General features: G+C 36.9%; 1 protein-coding gene across 7 annotated transcripts in view; it reads left to right on the top strand.

The window, feature by feature from the left end:
• The window catches only part of FAR1 (fatty acyl-CoA reductase 1), a 69,958-nt gene that overhangs the window by 27,088 nt on the left and 18,007 nt on the right, over nucleotides 1–24,863 (top strand). For 4 of the 7 annotated variants that reach the window (XM_036325474.1, XM_036325480.1, XM_036325479.1 and 1 more), the window contains 7 exons: nucleotides 4,195–4,370; nucleotides 11,933–12,112; nucleotides 15,736–15,913; nucleotides 19,780–19,824; nucleotides 19,946–20,073; nucleotides 21,260–21,327; nucleotides 22,802–22,973. In XM_036325474.1, coding sequence (XP_036181367.1) covers nucleotides 4,195–4,370; nucleotides 11,933–12,112; nucleotides 15,736–15,913; nucleotides 19,780–19,824; nucleotides 19,946–20,073; nucleotides 21,260–21,327; nucleotides 22,802–22,973 — 947 coding nt within the window. Of the gene's footprint in view, nucleotides 1–4,194; nucleotides 4,371–11,932; nucleotides 12,113–15,735; nucleotides 15,914–19,779; nucleotides 19,825–19,945; nucleotides 20,074–21,259; nucleotides 21,328–22,801; nucleotides 22,974–23,275; nucleotides 23,448–24,863 lie in introns of all 7 variants that reach the window. The other 3 variants (XM_036325475.1, XM_036325478.1, XM_036325477.1) reach the window with 3 other exon arrangements.

Raw genomic sequence — 24,863 nt, forward strand, 5'->3', positions numbered from 1 at the left:
GAAAAAAATTAATAAAGGTTACCCTAAGAATGGCAGCAAACTGGGTAATCAGTTTGATGACTTGTGATCAGTCGAAGAAAAAAGCTTTACTCTGTGATGGGCAAAATTACATAACAAGTTCTAAATTACTCTTATGGTAGATATTTAATGTGTTTTTAGAAAATTTGAGTCAGATTATTTGTGATTACTAGCTATTTTAAGTAGACTTCAGAATATAATCATAATTAAGAGGTCATTTCTAATGATCTCCTATGCTGTGAGACACTGTGCTTTGATAACTTAAAAATTTGTAAGCACTGGTTGCTACCTACAACAGTATTAAAGGGTAGCAAAGTCACATACTTCTATTTGACAAATAAGAACATGATGACAGAAGGGTCAAATAGAATACAAAGAATATGTCACACATTTTGAAAATTTAGAAAAATACAGGGATGGGCAAAGGAAGGTTTACAGTTGTGAGTATGTGAAACGTGAGTTTATTCCTGTATTATTATTTATTAATTATGGTATTTTTTATGCAAATAACTATAACCCTACTTTTGCCTACCCTTGTATTGCTAAGAAAAAATCAAAATGAGCTGGAGTAAAATTATTTCACAGTCATAAGCTTTTGAATTCTCTAAAAATGAGTGAATTTATCTGACATTCATTCATAGTAAATTTAGTGTAATTATCTATGTCTCAGCGGTTCTCAACCTGTGGGTCGCGACCCCTTTGGGAGTTGAACGACCCTTTCACCGGGGTCGCCTAAGACCATTGGAAAACACATGTATAATTACATATTGTTTTTGTGATTAATCACTATGCTTTAATTATGTTCAATTTGTAACAATGATGAAAATACATCCTGCATATCAGATATTTACATTATGATTCATAACAGTAGCAAAATTACAGTTATGAAGTAGCAGCGAAAATTATTTTATGGTTGGGGTCACCACAACATGAGGAACTGTATTAAAGGGTTGCGCCATTAGGAAGGTTGAGAACCACTGATCTATGTAATTTTTTAATTATTGGGTAGGTATATGATATCTTTTAACCTCAGTGACTTATGGTTCAAAAACAAAACCAGAAACCTCTAAATCACTCTGAGTTAAAGATTGCTGAAAAGTGTCAAAATATATAATGATTAATTATAAATTTACCACTCTCAAGGGTTAATCAATAAATAATTTATTAGACATGATTTATTTTCCAGTGTGTTTTCATCTTTTACTAGAAATCCATAAAGTAGTTAGTTAATAGTTTGTTGAATACTTACTGTATGCCAGGAACTGTGTGCAAAGCACGTCATATGTATTTAATTATCACAATAACTCTTTAAGGTAAGTCTAGTGTTATTCCTATTTATAAGGTCATATAGTTAGGGAGTGTTTGAGCCAATATCTAATTCTGGCGTTCGACCTAGAGCTTATGCTCAGATCAGATGTTGCTAGGTCCCATTTTACAAATATAGACAGTGTGTCTCAGAGGTTATAATTTTATCTGAGGTTATGGAGCTGATGGTGGAGATAACACAGATGACTTGATAACAAGTCCCTATTATTTTCCCATTTTATAACATTACTTCACCAATAGGTAAGAAAGTAAGGGAAAGGTGATGGGAGAGCTTTGTGGTACAATGGGAGAAATAGTCTTTAGAGTTGCATAGCTTACTAGTTGCAAGAGTTGTAGCTGGTACACTGAGTGAAAGTAGCTTTATTTCCCAAAGCTAATGGCAATTCGTGCCCAAGTTGACAAAAATTAGAAGAGAAGATGACAAAGAGCAGAAAAGAAGAGTATGAAGGGCAGAGAATAACAGAGGTAACACACAGCAGGAAGAAGAGTCAGGTTGTGGGTTAGGGCAGTAATGGGAAGCATATCTCCTGGGAGTGATAAAGTATGATAACAGAAGAACAATTATGAGAAAAAAATAATCAATGAGACCTGTATAGAAGTTCAGAGGTATTAAAATATAACTTCTTAATTATCTTAACATCACAGCATTATAATAAAATACAGTAACCAATATTAACATGGTGACTTAGGATGAATTAAAAGACGGAATTATACTTAAAATGTTTTCTTTACTGAGATATTTATTGTTTGGGAATGATTTCCATTCAAATACAATTTTGGTTCAGAAAGATGAACTTCACTTATGTGTGAAACATCCATGTTTTCCTCGTTTATATTTTTCCCCCTTATAAAGAGATGATCTTATACCCACATGGTTTTACCAGTGAGGTATAAATTAATAGTTTTTCCTTTTAAAATAATTTATTTGATACTATTAATAGGGAGTTAAAGAATAAAAGTAATACTTTTGTCTCCACTTTTCACTTCATTAATTCAGTTTTTCCCCACATGAACACTTTAAGTAATTCTTACTTCTACTGGAAAAACTAATTTTCTCTGAATTACTGTTTGTTTTTAAAATATATTTTATTGATTTTTTACAGAGAGGAAGGGAGAAGGATAGAGAGTTAGAAACATCGATGAGAGAGAAACATTGATCAGCTGCCTCCTGCACACCCCCTACTGGGGATGTTCCCGCAACCAAGGTACATGCCCTTGACCGGAATTGAACCTGGGACCCTTGAGTCCACAGGCTGATGCTCTATCCACTGAGCCAAACCAGTCAGGGCTGAATTACTGTTTTTAAAATAGATCTATTCTTTTGAGAGTTTACTCGGTGATAGTATAACTCATATAGCTAGTTACACTTTTGTAATGTTCTTCTCGTTGCCCCAAATTCTTAAGCACTTGTGTTCTTCCCTCCTACCACAAAGATACATGGAATCCTGCTGTATAGTAGGGGTTCTTCCGGTTAACAGAGATATATCAGCAAAGTCCCAGCATTTGGCGAGTTAGGGAGACAAGCTAATAAATACATAACCATGTTGAATAGTGATACATGCTGTGCAGAAAAGTAAAGCAGATAAAGGAGATTGAAAGTGATGGAGGTGCTATTTTAGATCCAATGGTCAGAAGAGTTCTCTGAGGTGATATCTGAGCAGAGATTTGAATGAAGTGAGGAAGAATCCCTGTGGGAATGTAGAGGAAGAGCGTTCCAGGCAAAGGAAATGGCAAGGACAAAGGCTCTGAGATGGGAACTGCTAGATAGGTGGAAAGAGCATCAGGACAAGCTGTGATTTCTATTACACTGGGAGCTATATAAAGCATGTGAAGTAAATAGTAAGTGCTAGGGTATTCTCTACCAATATTCCTCTCTCCCGTTGAGATTTCTGCCTCCTAAAATATAATAACTGTTAGTTTATTATTATTTTAAATTTTTGTTTCTTTGACTTGAGGAAGAGGATTTCAGACAAATAAATATTTATACTTAAACATGAGAAAAGTGTAGCTGGTATAAACTCAAAGAATTACCACATGAGGTTTCTAGGAACTTATTTTTAAAAGTAAAATGGGAGTTAATATTTCAATATTTACCAACATAAACAAAATAACGGTGAAGAATTTGCCATCTTAAAGTATGGGAGGTACAAAGTTCATTTCAGTTTTTCCCCCCAAGAAGTGAGATGGACTGAGTTCTAACTCTTGAGAAAATTATTTGAATTGATAAATTGACTGCAGTGTAATGCAGATTGATATCATTACCATGTGGCTATACTTTTCCATATCTGCCAAATAGGTTGAAAGACTGTTTATTAAAGGCAGTGTGACTTTCAAACTTTAGGTTTCTGGATCCCTTTACCCTCTTAAAAATTATTGGGTACTTAAAAGAGGTTTCATTTTGTGAGGCTTTGCTTCATTATCTTACTGATATTTATCATAGTAGAAATTAAAACAAACTTTAAAGAATATACAAGTACACATTCCATTAGCCATCAGAGTGATGACATCATCACACATGTAGCTTTTGGAAAATTCCTCTATCACTTGTGAGAGAATGAAAGTGAAAAATGCAAATAATGTCTTAGTGATAGTATGAAAATAAGTTTGACCTTGTGCACTACCTAAAATAGTCCTGGGCACTCCTAGGATCCTTAGACCACATTTGAAAACTGCTGCTGAATAAGAGTGTACAGTGTCGCTTAGATCATTTGGGAACAGCCTGCTGATACCTTCTTATGAATATACCTGATAGGGGCAAATGTTCATACTTTAAGGAAAGAATTTCTAAATCATGCGTTTTAGAAAGTTGAAAAGTGCTGCCCTAAACTCATTTTTTTCCCCCTTTGATAGCTCTTTGACAGATTGAGAGATGAAAATCCAGATTTCAAGGAAAAAATTGTAGCAATCAACAGTGAACTTACCCAACCTAAACTGGCTCTTAGTGAAGAAGATAAAGAGATCATCATAGATTCTACCAATATTATATTTCACTGTGCAGCTACAGTAAGGTTTAATGAAAATTTAAGGTAAGTAAAGGTATTTTTCTGATATTTGAACTTAAGCATGGTTAAAAGATCTAATTTGAATTCTACTTTTCAGTCAAATTGTTTTGAAAATGATTTGAAACTGTCACTTGTAGCTTTTAGTGTCCTACATAGTGAGAAAAGAATTTCCTTTTTCTTGTTATCAGTTTAAAAACATTGGATAGATAGTGTATATTTATTAGAAGTTGCCATGCATCTTAATATAGGACAGGGAAAGGCAAGACATAGGAGTTATAATTGGATAGTGTAAATACAGAAGAAAAAAATGTTCACCTTGGGTAGGAGTGTTAGTTTTAACAACTAATAGTGTTTGTTTCCTCTTACCTCCATTCTTTCAGAAGCCTATACCTCAGCAGCTTTATTTTTCTTTTCACATATATTCATCTGAAAATTTAAAGCAATTAGGCTCATGTTTGTAGAATAAGATAAATCAGCTTATAAATTTAAGTCATGCCTTTTTTTTAGTTTTAAAACCTTGTTAGCAGTGTTGGGGACAAGGTACATTGAACCTAATTTTAATTTAAAAAATAACTTGGGCTTACTTAGATGCCTGTTTCAATTAAAAAATTCTAAATGTTTACTAATTTTTATAAAAATTAACATGTTAATTTCAAACAGTGCTGTTTAATTCAAAACATTCTTTTTGATGGTATGTTCAAAAATACAGTTTTAATGTTAATATTAATCAAATTGTATGGTCTTATGCCAGTTAAATTGGTGCAGACTTCTGTAGGTTTCACAATTACTTGAAGGCCTTTTTCTTAAAATGTTTTTAATTAAATTATGATTAATTAAATTGAGATTATTCCCCATATTGTCTTTAATATAGAAGTATAAACCTTAATTAACATTATATAACGTGACAGTTCACTGCTAAAGCATTACAATGTGTTTTGCCAATATCACAGATGAGGGCACTTTAAATAGTCCCTTATATTTCTGTAATAGTGCTTTATAGTTTTCAGGTTATTTTCTCATCTATTATTTTACTCCATGATAACATTACCCACTGTAGTAGTATGGGCAAATCTACTTTATAGTTGAGGAAGCTGAGGCAGCATTGTATAATGGAAAGCTAATGAGCTTTGGAATTACTTACTTTAATTCGAATCTTGACTTTATTGTTTATTATCCAGTGATTATAATTTGTTATTTACTTTTTAGTTCTTTTTATGTAGCTGTTAGGTGTTCATGATTGAAAAGGGACAAAAGAATCTTATTAGAACTACTAGGGGCCCAATGCATGAATTCATGCACCTTGAAAGGATCTGTGGGCCATGAGTCTGGTGGGCTCAAGGGCGGGTCTCGGCCCATCCTCTGTGCCCCCGCCTGGCCCCTCTGCCATGGCTCCTGGTCCTCTGTCTGCTGGCAGCCCCACTCCTGCCGCCACTGCTTCCACTCGCTAACGGCGCTAGCCCCTCTTGCACCCACTGACGGCACGAAGTGATTGGGGCTGGTGCCAGGTGCGGGTGTGAGCAGGGCCAGCGCTGTCAGTGAGTGCGAGCAGTGGCTTCTGCACCGATCGCCCCTCAGGAGCAGGGGGAGGTGGAGAAGCCCTTGGGGCGATTGGGGCGGGCAGCTGCTGCTCGCACCCACTGACAGCGCCGAGCCATCAGGACCAGCGCCAGGTGCCAACAGCAGATGCGAGTGGGGCCGGTGCCGGCAGTGGGTGCAAGTGCTGGCTCTGGCACTGGCAGCGGGTCCGAGAAGTGGCTGCCGGCCCTGATTGCCCCTTAGGAGCAGTGGGAGGTGGAGTAGCCCTGAGGGGCGATTGGGGCTGGCAGCCGCCACTCGCACCTGTTGACAGTGCCGAGTGATTGGGGCTGTCGCTGGGCACCAGCAGTGGGTGTGAGCGGCAGCTTTGGCATCGGCAGCGGGTGCAAGTGGGGCTGGTGCCAACAGCAGGTGCGAGCACCAGGTGGGACCACAGCTTGCGAGAACAAAGAATTTTCAGTAACTACCAGAGGCTCGCCCCAATGACAGCGACCGGTGCTGCGTCTTGGTCTGGGATCCCTGCTCACCTGCTCCATCATACCCCTTGGTGGTCAGCGCACATCATAGCGACTGGTTGTTCAGTTGTTCTGCTGTTCAGTCTATTTGCATATTAAGGTTTTATATATATATATAGACTAGAGGCCTGGTGCATAAAAATTCATGCACTGGAGGAGGGATCCCCTCAGCCCGGCCTGCCACCTCTCACAGTCCGGGAGCCTTTAGGGGCGGGAGGCGACCCGGTGATCAGGGGAAGGTGACGCCCCATCACACCTCTGCTGCTGCCACTGCCGGCAGCGCAAGCCTCGGCCAACCCTGGGCGGCTGGGCAGCCGCCATTCAAGACTTGCCTGTGCCTCGGGCTTGCCCTAGGTGGCGGAGGGGTGGAGGGGACTGAGGGACTCCGGAGGCAGGCGTGCGGCAGGGCTGAGGGGACTGGACGCTGCCATCTTTGAGGGCATGGCAGTCAATTAGCATATTCCCTCCTTGTTGCTGTGGGCGCCGCCGTCTTTGAGGGTGTGGCAGTCAATTAGTATATTCCCTCCTTATTGGCTGTGGGCGCTGCCATATTTGAGGGCGGGGCAGTCAATTAGCATATTCCCTCTTTATTGGCTATGGGCCCGTCATCTTTGCGAAGGTGTGAGGGTCAATTAGCATATTCCCTCTTTATTAGATCGGATTGTATAATCACATTTTCAAAAAGCATGTGTGTATGTATATGTGTATATGTTTATAGATAATGCCTTTTGATCCTTGCCAGTTATATTTGGATAGTGTAATTACAGGTAGGTTTTTAGTATGAAATAGTTAATCTAACAGATATTCTTCCCCCCCCACCCCACAGTTCTAGCTTTTATTATTTTTTATTACTTTTTCATAACCAAAAGAAAGAGTTCACACAGCCTTAAGAAAATGTTTTTAAGAAAAAGTACATAAATACTAGGTAATTGTGGTATGTATAGTCCTCATTGAACAGGCAACATTAGTTGGGGTGAAACTCATCAAAGTACAGTACTTTCAGGGTACCTTTTTTCTTTCTTTCTATTCCCTGGGGGTAAGCAAGGCTACCATTAATGGAAGGGAAATATTTTCATTAGTATTCTTTCTTCTTTTACTGGAGATACCATAGAGGATGGGGTAGATAGGTGAATAAGAAAATTTATTGTTCTTTTCTTCCTTGTCAAGGCATGTAGGTTTGCTGACCAAAGCGCCTCTTCATTGATATTATTTTCTATGAAGCAATTTTAATGGTGATACTATAACATTAGATTTGAGCCAGACATTCTAAAACACTATAGGTTGGTATATAATAACTACTAACAAAACAGTTACTCTTTATAACCACTTTTTAAGTTAACCCACAAATAAAAAATGGCATATTGTACTCAATATTTTGGGGGAGACCAAGATAAATTGCCCACAGATCCTATTTGCAAAGTCCATACAGTCTAATATAGGAGTAAGAATATGCTTAAAGAACCATAATATAGATAGAAAATAAGGAGTTACTGAAAAGTGTACATTAAGGGCTGTGATAGGTGTTCAGAAAGAAGTGGAAGTAGAGATTGATTATTAGAAAAGATCAAGAAACTTGCATCTAAGGGCATTGATTCTTAAACTATAGAATGTATTCCGAATCTTAAGAACTTTTGGAAGATGTGTTAAAAGGCACAGTTTTTGGCTGTACATGCCAACTTTAGATCCTCTGATTTTGGTATAATACCCAGGACTCCTCATTTTTAGCAAGAGCCTTGGCTGTCATATAAATTATAGGTGACTGGGTCCCCGACCCTAAGACTGATTCATTGGTCTCTAGACATCTGTGTTTATAGCTTCATTAAGTTTTTAAAAATCAACAATATTGAGATCTCATCTGGATAGTATTTTCTCAGAGGTGGGGATGAGGGGGATTTACTTATTTATTTATTTTTTTCATCCTCACCCGAGGATATTTTTTTCCATTGATTTTCAGAGAGAGTGGAAGAGAGAGGGAAAGATAATCGATTGATTGCCTCCTGCATGAACCCCAACCAGGGCCAAGGCCAGGGAAGAGCCTTCAACCGAAGTACATGCCCTTGACCAGAATTGAACCTGGAACCCTTCAGTCCACAGGGCTCAATTCTGAGCCAAACTGGCTAGGGCGAGGGGAACTTATTTAAAATGCAGTTGCACAGGCTTCACTTCAGATATTAACAAGTGTTTGACGATGAGGTCCAGCAGTCTGCATTTTTTAAAAAAATTGATTTTAGAGAGGAAGGGAGATAGAAACATCAGTGATGAGAGAGAATCATCAAATGGCTGCCTCCTCTAGTAGGGGATGGAGCCCACAGCCCAGGCATATGCCCTGACCGGGAATCAAACTGATGACCTCTTGGTTCCTCGATGCTCAACCGCTGAGCTACACCTGGCTGGGTGCAATCTGCATTTTTAATAAGCTCTCAGGTGTCTGTCATGCCAAGTGCGAGATCTTTGGTGTAAAGTCTTAGAAGTATTATCAGCAGAGATTTTGAACAACCCAACATGTCTATAGAAGACAGGTGAACAAGAAAATGTACTGGAAGCTCAATTTTTTTCTTTTTTTTAAAAAGTGGTTTCTGTGTCTATATTAATGATGGACCATAATTACAAAGATTTCTTCACACCCACCCCCCACCCCACACCTACTTCAAAGTCACTCTTATTTAGTATGCATTTATGACTCCAGATAACCAAAATATAATGACATTATTTTTGTTTAGTACTACATTATTTCTGATCAAACATGTCAGGGTCTTAGCCTGAATTTCAGTGGAGTAGAAATTGGATGGTGGTAACAGAGTGAGGTTACTAGCCTGGCAGTGATACTAAGAGTTACTTATGTTGGCACAAAATGCCTTCAGGGTTGGACTCTCAGGTACAGATGGGCGGGGGAGGGATAGAAAGGCACAGAAGTGTTTCCTCTCTCAAGTTATTCCTTATTTTCAATGACCCAGAAACTCTGTCACCATCCTCAGGAGCCTGTAACAGAATATCCTTTGTGTTCTGCTCCCAAAACATTACTACCCTTACACCTGTTGTTTTGCAAATGCAAAAGAAAAGAGCTCATTGCCCTACAGTAGTGGATAGTGTCCTCTCTGTGAAAGGTCTTTTCTGCATGATTTCCATTTGAACAGACCCCCCCCCCCCCCCGCCAGTACAAATAAGGAAGAAAAAGATACACTCATGATTGTAAGACCCCAACCCAATTACTTCACTTTTAAAAATTTTACTTTTAGTATGTTTCATAGGCTTTTGGATACTATTAAATTAAGAGAAAAAAATAAGGCCCAGGAGTTTTTCCTTTCATGAATTATTTCTTGTTCCTGGTGACCCAGAACTTGTTGTCCGGTCCTTAGGAACCTGTAACAGAATGTTCTCTGTATACCTCTTCCAAAACATTGTTTTTGCAAATGCGATAGACATCAAATCACTGATTTGCTGTCCAGTGGGCCAGATTCTGTGACAATCCTGGCCCCTTAAAAGGGTTGGATTTTTTTTCTTAAATACTGAAAATGTAAAAATTTTAGAAAGTACTCAAAACTTTTTATTTTTTAAAAATTTTCTTGCAGTCTATCATTGAACATATATTTTACATAAAATGTAAACATAGATTTTCTACATTACTTATAGAAACAACTTCCCTATTCTAATTTTTTAATAGTTATAATTTTCATAATATGGTGATATTCTATCATGTTGATATAGCATAATTTATGTGATGTTTACTTAGTATAGCAAATTTAGGGATTTTTAATTTCTTTCTGTTTGAAAAATTTGGGTTAGAACAAATTTTTTCTCTAAGTTAATTTTAGTATGTTAACTAGATAAATAACTAACATTTGTATAATTTCTGGTACTTTGTCCTAGGCTCTTTTGGATCAGTCATATCACTTACAGTGTCACCTACAATATATTACCATGCCATTGAGTATTTCAGATATTTTCCCCCTCAAATATCAAGCTGTAAACATAAGTTTAACAGAAAGCAAAAACTACCCAACATCTTATTACCTTAAATAATATTTATTGACTGGTTGTTTGGGACTGTATTAGGAATAATGCTAAATACTTATAAGCTATTTATTTAATTTAATTTTATACAAATCCTATTAGATATATTCCATTATTATTCCCATTAACAGGTGAGAAAACAGGCCTAAATGGTTGAATGACTTTACCAGGTCACCTAATCCTAGCCGATAGTAGGCTAAGCTAATATTTAAGCCCAGGTCTTATTCCAGAGTCTTATTCTTAATCTTGCTTCATTTCATAATGTATGTATTTTTCAATATTCATCTAGAGTGTTCCATGTTTTATAGTTCTCATAATTATTTTAATGGCTATATTCTTTCATTGTGATAAAATGCTTACTTTATTAAATTGTTTTATTCCTAGTGAATATTTGGGCTCTCTAGGCTATTGCTATTACTAGATGATGCTTAATTGTTTTTTTTCTTCATATTTACTTTTGTATTTGTGGAATTATTTCTAATAAATTTCAAGAAGGGAATATATAGATCACTTTGGGGTCTTGCATGTGTCTTGTAAAATATGTACTAGTCCTATATAATAATAGCCTAATATGCTAAGTGTCTGGTCGTCCGTTTGTCCGTTCAACCAATCAAAGCGTAATATGCTAATGATATGCTAAGGCTGCTCAACCACTCTCTATCATGTGCACTGACCACCAGGGGGCAGACACTCCAACCTGTAGATTAGCTTGCTGCTGGGTCTGGCTGATTGGGACTGAGTGAGATGAGCCAGACACACCCTAGAGCCCTCCCGAGGTCCCTCCCTGGCTGGCCAACCTCCCTGGCCCCGATCATGCACCGGTGGGGTCTCTCGTCCTGGCCTGCACCCTCTCGCAATCCAGGACCCCTCGAGGGATGTCGGAGAGCCAGTTTCGGCCCAATCCCGCAGGCCAGGCCGAGGGACCCCACTGGTGCATGAATTTGTGCACTGGGCCTCTAGTTTTGTTATAATACCCCTTTTGTAACTAGTCTTAAGATGTTTGGGTTAATTGCTACAAAGACAGAAATAAACATATTCTTATTTGGTTATATGTTAGTGCATTTGAACATTTCTGAGTTTTATTGGTTACTCTGCTTTAGCATTTTAAAATTACTTAACAATTCTAATTTCTTCTTATGGTACATCTATATCATGAAATAATATACTTTTAAAAGTCAAGATGCAAAAGAAGTCTAACATGACTTAAAAATGGGTACTGAAAAGCCAGAGATGCAGAAATGATCTATGTTTATTTCTGGGTAATTTAAAATTTTTAATTTGTACTTTTATTTAAAAATTCTAGTGGGATTTATTTTATAAACAGAAAATATTTATTTTTAAACATGACTGATAGAATGGATGTACTTCATATTGAAATAAAATATACAAAATCAAAGCTAAGGGATCAGTTGTAAAGAAACAATCTCTGTCACTCAATCTCTCTTTAATGGAAATAAGATTTATTTTAGCAGATAAATAAATGGCATAGCTTTCTAATTTTTATTATCACTTTTTCTTTTACAGAGATGCTGTTCAGTTAAATGTGATCGCTACACGACAGCTTATTTTCCTTGCACAACAAATGAAGAATCTGGAAGTGTTCATGCATGTGTCAACAGCATATGCTTACTGCAATCGAAAGCATATTGAAGAAGTAGTCTATCCACCCCCTGTGGATCCCAAGAAACTAATTGATTCTTTAGAGTATGTTTGTTTGAAATTTATATACATTTACTTTGATCCTAAAACTTTGGACTTTGGATCCAAGTTTATTTATATGTATTTCTTGGTCAATTTCAGTTTCTCTCTCCCCATCCCTTTACACACACACACACACACACACACACACACACACACACCTCTTTTTTATTTAACAAGTTATTACATATTTACTATGTTTTTTTACTGTATAGATTTATATCTAAATGACTGTTGGAGTGTGGAGCTTTCTCTTTTGATCAGGTGTGTTGGTTGGAAGTAGGCCTTTGAACAGACTCATCAATGATATTAGGGCCACTGTTTCCCAAAGAATCAATCTTAGTGATTAAGTATCTGATACCATAGGGACTAATGACTGTCTATTCAAGTTTCTAATTTATTAAAAGATTATCTTTTTTATTATGAACCAATGGAGTATGTCTATAGAGGTACCTTTAGTTATTAGGGAAATCAGAGGAGTCATGGTCCTTTAATTGATACTCTGAGTGTCACTGTTATCTTTCTAAGGACTAGCATCCTATCAACAACTATTACATGATAAATATTTGGATATGGATTAAGTGAAGTATGCTTATTCCATGGCCAAGGTTTCATTTGCTTTGTTCAGCCTGTGCTTTCTCATCAGGTGAAACAAGTAACACAGGATCAGAGCAAAAACAAAAATATTTTTTCTTTTATAATTATAAAACCCTTCCAGTAGCCATCATATCTTCACATATTTGTTAATCCTCATATAATATTACTGTAGTCTTTTACTTCTTTTTTCTTATCTGTTTCTCCTCAGATCTTTCTTCCCAGAGATTCTATCATTTCAGCTCCTTAGTTATTTCCTGCTTTCTCAGTCCAATTCTTTTTTTCCCAAGAGTGCTGTACAGAGTGTTCTTAGCTCTTTCTCCAAGTTTTCTCCTAAAATAGCCATGTAGGTCCTTTTCTTTAAAGCTTTTCTGCTAATCACTATGGGGAAGCAGACAGGTTATAATGAAGTTAATAAACATGTGAGTTTACTATGACATTCTTAGGGTAATTCCCTGGTTTTGTTTTATGACTCCATTTCTTAGACGGTCCTAAATATCTACCTCATTTTCTTCTTAGGTCAGTGGGCAGAAGTTGTTAATATCTCTGGGAAAAGTTGAGTGGAAGTTAATGAAGCTTTTTACTTTTTCTCTTATTAGTATTTAGTATATCCAAACACTTAAGTTGCTGAAAAAAAGAGCATGTAACCTTCTAATTTTATATCTTCTTTCCTTGCTTACAAAGAAATCTGGCTAACAGATAATTTTAGGATAACTCATGGATTGCATCTGTAAATTCACCTTAGTGGTTAGGCTTACTGGCCTAATTTAGCAAGTTTGTTGTTTTTTTCTTTTAATGTAGCAACATCTCTTCCATATTTCAAAAGTTGTCTCCACTCTGGAGTTTTTCTAAGTTGATTAGCAACTGCCCTTCAATTTTATTAGTATTCTTTTCCTTTCATCCACATACAAAGGAAAATTTATCTTGATAATCTCTAATTTATGCTTCCTCATCAGTTAGCATGGCTGTCATTAGAGTGTGACAGTATACTGAATATACAGTTATGCATGTGTAGCATTATAGACAGTAAGGGAAAAGTATCGGAAAATAAATATATAACATTGGAATCAGATATTTAGACTGGGAAAGACCATACATATCACCTAGTATATAACCTTCCTTTTACAGATTATCAGAGTAGACTTTTTCTTCAGATACTTTGAGAAAGTTGTAAGGAATTTTATAATTTCATAGTAGGTTGCTAGTTGAATTTTTCCACTGTTTAAATAAATAAATACCTTTATTTATTTTTTAATTATTTGGACATTGATAGCTCTGCAAAATACTTCTCTCATCCCAAACCCTCAGACCATTTTAACATGTCCTCCCTAAAGAAACAAAATATTCGTACTTTATACCTATTCACAACTAATTTTTAAAAATATGTAAGACTCAAAATCAAATAATATTTTTCTTTTCCAGAACTCATTAGTAATTTTTTATTTCCCTTTAATCCTTACCTGAGGATATGTTTTTACTGATTTGAGAGAGAGAGGAAGGGAGAGAGAGAGAGAGAAACATTGATGTGAGAGAGAAATGATCTAGTAATTGATCAGTTGCTTCCCATAAGTGCCCCTACCAGCGATTGAACCCACAACCTAGGTATCCCTGACTGGGAATTGAACCCACAGCCTTTTAGTATATGGGACGATCCTCCAACTAACTGAGCCACCTGGCCAAGGCATGAACTCATTAGTAATTTTAAACCACAATGAAACATACTTAATGGTATTTCTTTTTAAAAATTAGTTTATCATACTATTTTATAAGGGGAAGAAATCAGTTCAAGGCCTTAGAGAGAGTAGAATGTCCCTGTTTCTTAAAGCATATGACATTGAAAAGCCCCTTTGCTCCCTTGGAGTTTGTAATTTCCACATTACCAACAGAATCGGCTCCCAGGTAGACTTTCTACTTTTTATTAGGCTTGGCTTGGGTACTTTTGGACTGCAGCGGAAAAACTATGAAATGTAAAAGGAGGGGTGTGTGGGAAGGGATAATTCCAGCACAAAAGAGGGATGAAGCTGGAATGGAAGTTTTCTGAGCAGCAAAATAAAAACAGCCAAATTCCTAAGACCCCACCTCGTGACAGGCTTGTTTGGGGTAGAAGATGGTAGGAAATCTCCAAGCTGCACTAATTTCTGGATGATGAATACAAGTGTCAGCCAAAATATTGTACTTCATGCCAGAGGCATGTAAACCACTGAGAAGGTTTCCTGGCCAGTCCGGCTAGTTGGTTGGAGCTTTGTCCCATGCACTGAAGGGTCTTAGGTTCGATTTTTGGTCAGGGTACATACATGGGTTGCATGTTCAATCCCTGGTTGTGTACAAGAAGCAACTGATCAATGTTTCTCTCCTCCTTTCTGCTCTAAAAATTAAAACAAAACAAAATATATCCTCTGTTGAGAATAAAAAACAACAAACACAAAAAAACCTCAGAAAAACACTAAGAAGTTTCTAAAAATAATAGCTGCAGATGGAAATGCCCTAATTAAATTTTACAGCATGTTCATTTTATTTTATTGTTTATCTTAATTTCTGTTAGTCTCATTAGTGAGAACATACAGTTTTCAGTAATATTGAGATTACTAGATCTTTTTTAGTCATTGTAAATGTATGTTCATTGCAGATGTGTATAAGTAATATGTTATAGTGCTTGGAATTCCTAATCTGAAATAGAATTCCTGATCTGAAACCCATGGGTCCAGATATATTTTGGAATGAATAGTCACCCTGAGTTCTCTCTCTAAAAAAAAAGATCATAAATAAGTTCAGATCAGCTTTGCTATCTACCATGTGATTTATGAAAGAACTCTAGATATTTGGACCTTTTTGGATATAGAAATTGGGTATAAGATATATGGACTTGTATTTGCTGTATAATGAAAGGAAGACTAACTTGTATATTTTTAGTAAGAGTTGTCAAATCATTTGGGTCAGAGCAACAGATATGTTTGAATATGCAAAGTAAGGTTTTTAAATTTTATTTTATAGTAAAACATCTGAAAATATTTTTGCATGCTTTCTTTGTTTACCAGATGGATGGATGATGGCTTAGTAAATGATATCACGCCCAAATTGATAGGAGACAGACCTAATACATACATATACACGAAAGCATTGGCAGAATATGTTGTACAACAAGAAGGAGCAAAGCTAAATGTGGCAATTGTAAGACCATCAATTGTTGGTGCCAGTTGGAAAGAACCTTTTCCAGTAAGTTAGAAATCTTTTAAATAATTGTAATTGAAAATTTTAAAAGAGTTGGCAGTTTTTTATTTAAGAGCAGATGTTATTCACTAAATATGACTTGATATGGCAGAGCTGTTTCCATTCATAGAAAAAGTCACATTTATTGGTACTTTTATTTATAATATAATGTTTGCTTAGGAATGCAGATTCACATTTTAAAAATCTTAATCGGGACTATGATGTTATGTCGATCAAAGGCGATCTTGCCCTATATTTTTTCTTTGTGATTGATGAGCTTGGACTTTTGATACATCAACATTTGTTGGCTTTAAAAATTATTTACTGGGGAGAAACCAAGATGGCGGCATAGGTAAACACTGGAAATTGCTGCCTCGCACAACCACTTCAAAAATACAACTAAAAGACAAAACGGACATCATCCAGAACCACAGGAAGGCTGGCCAAGTGGAAATTCTACAACTAGAAGGAAAGAGAAAAGCACACTGAGACTCAGAGGAGGTGCGGTGTGGACGTAAAGTGCAGAGTTATGGAGGTGCACGCAGAAAGGGCTGGCAACTGAGGACGCGGCTGTCTTTTTCAATTGGGAGGGAGACACAAGCTCCCAACTGCTCTGAACGCCAGTTCCAGGCGAGTCTCTGGGGACCCAGACTCATACGGGGAGAAACTGGACTGTCTGGCATCGGGCCGGAACATGAGGGCGGCTTTCTCGCAGAGGTGCTTGCAGTGAAACAGTGAGAACCGTGACCTCTTAGGGCAGGGCTGAGGATCAGCCATAGCTGTTTGCTCTGCCCAGTTTGATTCCCCAAGACCCTGCCCCACCCAAGCTGTGTGCAGAAGCTTTTGCATATTAATGCTCTGGCCCTTGGCAATATAAAATTACTTAACTAACTGCAGCTGGGTCAGAGAGACCCAGAACATCCAAAAGAAGACCCAAGGCCCCACAGCAGCTTGCATTACTTCACAGCTGGGCCTCATCTTGGCACCTCCAAACCCCAAACAAGGAAAAGGAATCTGCAGATCTCTCCATAGCTCCTGCTGGGTAGCCTCAGGAAGAGGCTATATTAGCACCTGCTTAGAGATCCAAGAGCCAGTGTACCCAGTGGTCAGAAGGGGACCGTCCAGATTACAACTCCTCAGATCCATAAGGGACACACTTAGGGGGCAGACTCAGTGAGCACCAAAGCCTCACTGAAGCAAGTCTTGCCCCAGAAGGGTGTCTCCAGCACAGAAGTTCTCCCATCATAGACACAGCTGATTCTCACAGCCAATTGGCCTGGAGGTCAATTCCTCCCAGGGATACCTACAGCATTCAAGGCTTAATTACAACCAGACTGTGCACACAGCCCACAAAGGGGTGCACCAACAGTGACCACCTCAGGTAATTGGGGAGGCTGATAGGACACCTAGCACACAAAGCCCTCTATCAACACAGGGAAGCAGCCAAAATGTGAAGACAAAGAAACAGGTCACAAATGACAGAAATGGAGGAAAGCAAACTACTGGATATAGAGTTCAAAACCACGGTTATAAGGTTTTTCAAGAATTTTTTAGAAACCGCCAATAAATTTAGTGAGACCCTCGAGGATATGAAAAAGGACCAACTAGAAATTAAGCATACACTGACTGAAATAAAAAATATTATACAGAGACCCAACAGCAGACTAGAGGATCCCAAGAATCAAGTCAAAGATTTGAAATACGAAAAAACAAAAAATGCCCAACTGGAAGAACAAAAAGAAAAAAGAATCCAAAAATATGAAGATAGTGTAAGGAGCCTTTGGGACTACTTCAAGCGTACCAACATCTGAATTATAGGGGTGCCAGAAGAAGAGAGAGAGCAAGATATTGAAAACCTATTTGAAGAAATAGTGACAGAAAACTTCCCCTACGTGGTGAAAGAAATAGACTTACAAGTCCAGGAAGTGCAGAGAACCCCAAACAAAAGGAATCCAAAGAGGACCACACCAACACATCATAATTAAAATGCCAAGAGCAAAAGACAAAGAGAATCTTAAAAGCAGGAAGAGAAAAACAGTTAGTTACCTACAAGGGAGTACCCATATGTCTGTCAGCTGATTTCTCAATAGAAACTATGCAGGCCAGAAGGGAGTGGTAAGAAATATTCAAAGTGATGAATAGGAAGAACCTACAACCAAGAATACTTTACCAACAAAGCTATCATTCAGAATTGAAGGTCAGATAAAGAGCTTCACAGATAAGGAAAAGCTAAAGGAGTTCATCACCACCAAACCAGGATTATATGAAATGCTGAAAGGTATCCTTTAAGAAGAAGAAGGAGCAGGAGGGGGAGTTGGAGGGGGAGGAGGAGGAGGGGGAGTTGGAGGGGGAGGGGGAGGAGAAGATAAAAATTATGAACAACAAATACATATCTATCAAGTGATTCTAAAAATCAAATGAATAAATAATTTGAACAGAATAAACTGGTGAATATAATAGAATCAGGCATAGAAAGGGAGTGGACTGACAATTCTCAGGGGGGAAGGGGTGTGGGGGGTTAGGGAAGAGACTGGATAAAAATCATACACCTATGGATGAGGACAGTGGGTGGTGGGGGTAAGGGTAGAGGGTGGGGTGGGAACCGGGTGGAGAGGAGCTATGGGGGAAATAGAGGAACAACTGTAATAATCTGAACAATAAAGGTTTAATTAAAAAAAAATTATTTACTGACTAGTGACCCAGTGCACGGATTTGTGCACATTGAAAGGAAATTAATTAGAAGATGGCCAGTGGGATGCAACTTGGCAAGATGAACCAGACACACCCTGGAGCCAACCTCCCATGGTTCCTCCCCATCGGAGTAAGCGGGGTCCCTCCAGCAGGTGGGGTCCCTTGGTCTGGCCTATGGGGATCAGGCCAAAACTGGCTCTCAAACATCCCCAGAGGAGTTCCAGAGTGCAAGAGGGTACTCTGCAAAGTTGCTGTCATACAGTGTTTGGAACGCAAATGCAAGTGTGCAGTAAACCAGATTCGGGGCTGACAGTGCCCCAGCAACAGCATAACCCATGGCTGGAGGTAGACTTTTGCGGCCCTGCGAGGAATCGGGCTCTCTCCTCTCTGGTTTTGGGGTGCATCACCTGAGAACCTTTGCTGCCGAGTCACTGCAGCTCGGCAGTTCCTGCATTGAGCATCTGCCCTCTGGTGGTCAGTGTGCATCATAGCAACCGGTCAGACAGGCAGAGGGACACTTTTATATATATAGATTAGCTTCCCTTGCAGAAGTGAAGGGAATAGAGATGAAAATATTCAGGATCTTATTTCATTTGCTTTTTAGTACCAAAAGGAGGCAAGCCTTCTAAGAGGTAGATGCTTCCCTGTAGAGATCACAAGCTAAGAAAGATATGAGAGAGTTCTGTGATATATAGGAAAGAAAGGCATTATGGTATTTCTGAATCTCTGGAGTAATAGCAAACATACATATAAATTAACAGATAAGTTGACTTAGGAAAAACCTAGGTTTCTATGATAGTAAGTGAATGTCTTTTGTTGCTTTGACAATTCTGTTTTCCTCTGTTTTATTCAGTAATTTTGAGAATAATTTACCAAACTTGAACAGGCTTTGTTTAACAAAAATATTTGACAGGTATAAACTCCTTTTTGTAAAATTCTCCTTACAGAGAATTAGAAGAGTAGGTAACCCCTTGAAAATTATTTTACTTAGCCATTTGCAATCCCTGAGAAAGATTGCTTCTATTTAAGACGAGGAGAAATAGTCTGACCTGAATCTAGTCTAATTTTTGGTTTTTAGAATAAATTTACCAAATATATGTGTGGAGTTGCAGATTTCATGTAATAAATCCCTAGCTTCATAATATTTATAAGCTTCCTACTTTTTTTCTTTTTGGTATTAGGGATGGATTGATAACTTTAATGGACCAAGTGGTCTCTTTATTGCGGTAAGTTCATCTTTTGATTTATTTAATATTCTATATTTTCTTTTGTTTTCTGTATACCTTTATATACATATATGCACTCTGATTTATGTATCTTAAGGTGTTGTTTTTAATTTTAACAAAGGCAGGGAAAGGAATTCTTCGAACAATGCGTGCCTCCAACAATGCCCTTGCAGATCTTGTTCCTGTAGATGTAGTTGTCAACACGAGTCTTGCAGCAGCCTGGTATTCCGGAGTTAATAGGTATATGAGGTGACAATGTTGCTTGTTAAATATATCGTAACTGAGAAGGGAAAACAGAGCTATTGACTAATATTAATCCCTCAATCCTGACATTCCCATATCAATATATAGGGTGTCCCCAAAAATGTATACATTGAATAATTAGGAAGGCAGTTTCATTAAAATACATTTCATTTTCAAAATTAAGCTATCTGCTGTTAAAGTGTGTATATATTTTTTTGGGACACCCTGCATATCAATTCCAGTTGGCTTATTACAGACAATAATAGCAAGTGGTCCTGTCAGCAGTAATTACGAGTTAACATGAACTCTCATGTACTAACTATAGGATAGGCAAGTTAATTAGGTAGTAACAATGAACCCACCTCCAACCAATGATTTTTTTTAATCCAAACTAAAGTGTGGTATGAACTTGGCATAAAGAGCTGAAAATTCACAGAGAATTGTTTATATAAATCAAACATGTCACACTGGAGCAGCTTTAATCAACTCATGGAGCCTCCTTTTAAAATGTGGTAGCATTAAAGGTAACACCTAAACTTTGAGCTATTCATTAACTTGTTTTCTAATGACTAAACTGCCGTTATTTTTGAAGTCAGTATTTTTTATGTTTTTAAAAAGGGATATTATTATATGAATATATGGTTTCTGGTAAAAGGGAATCAGTTCATGATATTTTCAAATAGAGCCTCTGAAAATGGGAAGGAGATAGGAAGATCTGAGATTATTTGTTGTTTTTCTTACATTTATTTTGTTACTCCTCACCAGATTTTCCATTGATTTTTAGGGAGAGGGAAAGAGAGAGAGAAACATCAATCCATCGATTGGTTGCCTCCTGCACAAGCCCCAACCAGGGCCCCAACCTGCAACTGAGGTACATGCTCTTGACCAGAATTGAACCCGGGACCCTTTGGTCCGCAGGCCAACACTTTATCCACTGAGCCAAACCGGCTAGAGCGTTTTCCTTACATTTAAAAACACACGTCTACTCATACAAGGAAGAAAAATACAAAAAGAAGTATTTTTAAAGTAAAAATATTGGTAGGGGAGGGGAAAAAGTCATAAATCTTTTAAGGATAATTTAAAAAATGTAGCAAAGGTACCATCCTTATTTTTTCCTACTTGAAATCATGTAAGATTTAGATTGGACAAGTTTGGCTTTTATCTTTCATTGATTTGATCTTTGTTTTTGCAGACCAAGGAACATCATGGTGTATAATTGCACAACAGGCAGCACTAATCCTTTCCACTGGGGTGAAGTTGGTATGATTTTACTTGTGTTTTTGAATATTAGAATAAATCTTAAAGAACTTAAAATATTCTCTGAGTTTTAATGTCAGAATAACCCGTGAGACATTAAGGCCATTGAGTTCCAAATTTAGTCTTATTTTAATTGCCATCTTAAGAATATCTACCAATACTACCTTGTTCTTAATAGTGTTTTCCAGATTTAAAAATATCCTGCTGTATAATCCCACCTTGCCCCACCCTTACTGACCCTTACTGTTTTTCTGTTGCTATTTGCAGCAACCCTTATAGGTACTTGTGGCATGGAAACAGCTTTTTTCTATCGTGGGCACTCTCGGTGCTGATGTTGCCTGTCCGTAGGCAATAAATAGCAGTAAATAGCACTTCCAACAACAAGAGTTGGTATATCTCAGGAACTAGCTAGTGGCCCAAAGAGTAATGGAGTTAGCAAGTAGGATGGGTACATTTTGCCAAAATAATTTCCATTAATTAATCTATTTAAACTTACAAATTTATAGCGGGTAGTGTGTATGCTAGTATAACTTTAAAGCCTACTGAAATTGAATCATTTTTAAATTGTTAGTTTATGTTTTAAAATTTAAAGTAAAAAAATATTTATTGCTTTGATTTAGTAATAGGTCTTATTTTACCTTTAATTGAAAAATTTTTGTTATCCTTGTAAATCAATTTTGATTTTATAGTAAATCTTTTATGTCCTTTATCCTAAGGTTTTTCTAGGGCATTTTTATTTCAACTTAAAGATTGGCCATTAGAGCACAAAGGGAAAAAAAAAATCTAGGGAGATTTTAATTTTATGATAATTATTTAAATAAAGTTCTTTTAATAATTTTAAAACACTGTAAATACTAGGTGTTGTTTTGTAATCTCTCATTATGTTCCAAAGTTCCTTAAAAATTAAGTTGAACACTATTTTTTTAGTGAATATCTCAATATACATTTTCATTGAAGTATTAACATAGATGATTATAGATTTGATTGTGTTGACATTGCATAGACTAAAACTATGGCAGAAGTTAATTTGGGTTGTTTTAAGGTGCTGATGTATGTTAATTTGAGCAACTTAATTATTCATAAGCAAAGGATGATGATTTTTCTTTTTTAAGTAAGTACTATAATAAGAATCTGAAAAGAGGAACAGAAAGAAAGAAGCTATTGTGAGAGGTGAAACAGAGAAAGTGACATTGTAAACTGACATTCGTAAAATATTAAAAGCATTTTTAAGAGTAAATTTTAGCAAAAATTCATCTAAATAAAATTCATAAACAGTGGCAGTTCTAAAGCCAATTGAGTTCAGCAGTCTAATACTCATATTCTCTTAGCTACTTTAGAGAGTAGAAAAGTTTGTTTTTTAAATGAGTGAACTCTGACATCTTTGGTAAAATATTTTGCTTTGTAAAATACATGATTTTTTTTCAAAACTTCATTACATGGTTATTATCAAAGCTGTTACACAACTTTTCTTCCTCAGAATACCATGTAATTTCCACTTTCAAGAGGAATCCTCTCGAACAGGCCTTCAGACGGCCCAATGTAAATCTAACCTCCAATCACCTTTTATATCATTACTGGATTGCTGTAAGCCATAAGGCCCCAGCATTCCTGTATGATATCTACCTCAGGATGACTGGAAGAAGCCCAAGGTAATGGTGACTAGCTCTGTCTTATCTGTTCCTCTGACTGTTAAACAACCCTTGCTTACACTAAAATGCCTATTAACTCTGTATTTGTTTATGCTTATAAGGCTTAATGGCCTTTTATGAGTGAGAAGACTTGAACTTAAGATTTTTGTCAGAAGAGCAAAGGTAGTGTTGTAATTCACTGTAGTTTATTCTGAAGTTTCGATGATAAGTTATCATGTGCTAAATTCTAGGTCTAACTTTAGGTATTTTTTTCTGAATAACAAATAACATTCAAAATGCTTTGATGCTTATTTTCCCTACAGGATATTATCTAAATCATTTCTTCAAGATGAATCCTTTAAACCAAGTATTCAGGCGCCCCAATATTAAGTTGTATTCCAACAACTTATTGCTTCATTATTGGAAGGGTGTCAGACATACAGTACCTGCATTATTGCACGATCTTGCACTCAGGTTGACAGGTCAGAAACCGTGGTAAGAGGAATAGCAGTAAATACACTATGTATTGGTAAGGTGGTGGAAGCTTGCTGGAGAGACGAAAAGTCGCTAGCATGAGCTTTACCTCTAGAATTACTAACCTGATTAATCACAATCACAATCAGGATGCTAAGACATTTCTTAGAAATTGGGGATATTTGGGAAAACTGTGGTTTCAGCTTATTGGGCCATTGATCCTCCAAAATCCCATAATGTAGGAAATGTCCAACATCAAGGTTGTCATTGCTATTATAAGCTGAAATTGAGCTCTTCTCTTCCCCTTAAAAAACAGGGGTAGTTTTATAGGGGTTTAATGTTAAATTGTTTTGCTTTAAGTAGATTGTGCAGTTTTATATGAAAAATGTAGGATGCTTTTAGAAAATTGCTTGAATTATCTCAGCTGCCCATTCAGCTTATAATATGTTAATTACAGTTTTTGACTAATTTCCAGGTTGAAATATCATATTTTTTTAAGAAGTTAATAACAAATGGAAAACTTTGTTTTCCGCTAGTTGTTACAGCCTTTCTTTTTGCTTTCCTTTTTTTTTTTTTATTGAAGCTCCACAGACTTACATAAACTCCTCCTGTCTTTCCCAAAACTAGAGTTAAATGTCCCATAAAATATGTTTTAACTACATTGGCATTACAGTGGAGTCTTTGATTGTAGAGTTCAGGATTTGAGTATTTGTGTATGAAGAAGGTAAGGTTCTGATTCCAAAACTTTCATCAGTTGCTCAAAAAGTAAAAGTGAAGTATCTGCCAGTTATAGTGTATCAGGATCTGAGTTACTTGTAGGGATTTTCTGTTGATTCAGTTGTCCATTATGTTTCTAACTTTTTATGTTAATATTGAAATATGTGAGAGGTGTTGAACAACTTTAGGTAAAGAAATACTTAATGGAAAAAAGGCCCACAATATTTCCAAGATATTTTCAAATTTTCTAGAATAATCTGAAAAGTACAATATTTGTCATTGGCAGCATTCTTTGTGGCTAAAAAATAGATGTAAATTTATGAGTGATGGCAGTGTATACTTTCTTGATATTAATAAAGTTGTTGCAATTTAGAACAGAGAAGTCACAGCTAGGTCAAAAAAGTAAAACAGGTTAAATATATCACAATGCCTTACAAAAAAGGGGGCTTAATAAACTTAAAAATGAGTGAGTAACCAAAGTTTATTAAATAATTTACACTAGATGTTGCTACATAGCAAGTCATATCATCAATAGTGGCTTAAAACGGCAGCTATAATTTTATTATTTTCTTCAATTTATTATTTCTCTTAGCCTGTGTTTATAATAGTTGCCTTCTTAACCTACTTCTTGCCCATAAAAGGTTGGAAGCCCCAGGACAGGGATCAGCTTCTGTAAAGGGCTGTATGGTTCCTGTTGCAACTACTCAACTCTGCTGTTAA

The sequence above is a fragment of the Myotis myotis genome, unplaced genomic scaffold, assembly GCF_014108235.1.
Source record: "Myotis myotis isolate mMyoMyo1 unplaced genomic scaffold, mMyoMyo1.p scaffold_m19_p_10, whole genome shotgun sequence".
Taxonomy (NCBI): domain Eukaryota; kingdom Metazoa; phylum Chordata; class Mammalia; order Chiroptera; family Vespertilionidae; genus Myotis; species Myotis myotis.